Source organism: Nestor notabilis, unplaced genomic scaffold (genome assembly GCF_000696875.1).
Source record: "Nestor notabilis isolate BGI_N333 unplaced genomic scaffold, ASM69687v1 scaffold18475, whole genome shotgun sequence".
Taxonomy (NCBI): domain Eukaryota; kingdom Metazoa; phylum Chordata; class Aves; order Psittaciformes; family Psittacidae; genus Nestor; species Nestor notabilis.
The window spans coordinates 846-1176 of record NW_009929045.1 but is presented as its reverse complement, the minus strand read 5'-3'; the positions used below and the strand labels follow the sequence as shown (position 1 = coordinate 1176).

General features: G+C 62.5%; 1 protein-coding gene across 1 annotated transcript in view; it reads left to right on the top strand.

Annotated features, from left to right (window-relative positions):
• Positions 1 to 331, top strand: part of LOC104405961 (chloride channel protein 2-like) — a gene marked incomplete at its 3' end in the record, with an annotated part of 5437 nt that overhangs the window by 4264 nt on the left and 842 nt on the right. Inside the window, 1 exon segment of the mRNA XM_010014814.1 lies at positions 201 to 271. Coding sequence (XP_010013116.1) covers positions 201 to 271 — 71 coding nt within the window.

Here is a 331-nt window from a genome sequence, read left to right as displayed (position 1 = left end):
TAAGAGATGTGGGCGGGGAGCCAGCAAGGTGCCACCAGGGAGGTGCTGGCAGGGTGCCCCCAGGGAGGAGTGGGGCTGCCCCTTGGCATGGTGCAGTGCCCATACGTTGCTCAACAGCACCTACCTGTGGGTCATGGCAGGGGCAAGAGACAGGGCTAGGATGGAGACGGCAACTAATAGGTGTCTGCATCCCCACACAGTTCTGGATGTCAGCCTTGGCCACCACCATCCCAGTGCCCTGCGGAGCCTTCATGCCTGTCTTCGTCATTGGTGAGAATCCATACCCCACGCAGGCACGGTGTCCCCAGTGTCCCCTCCCCAGCAGCGCTGG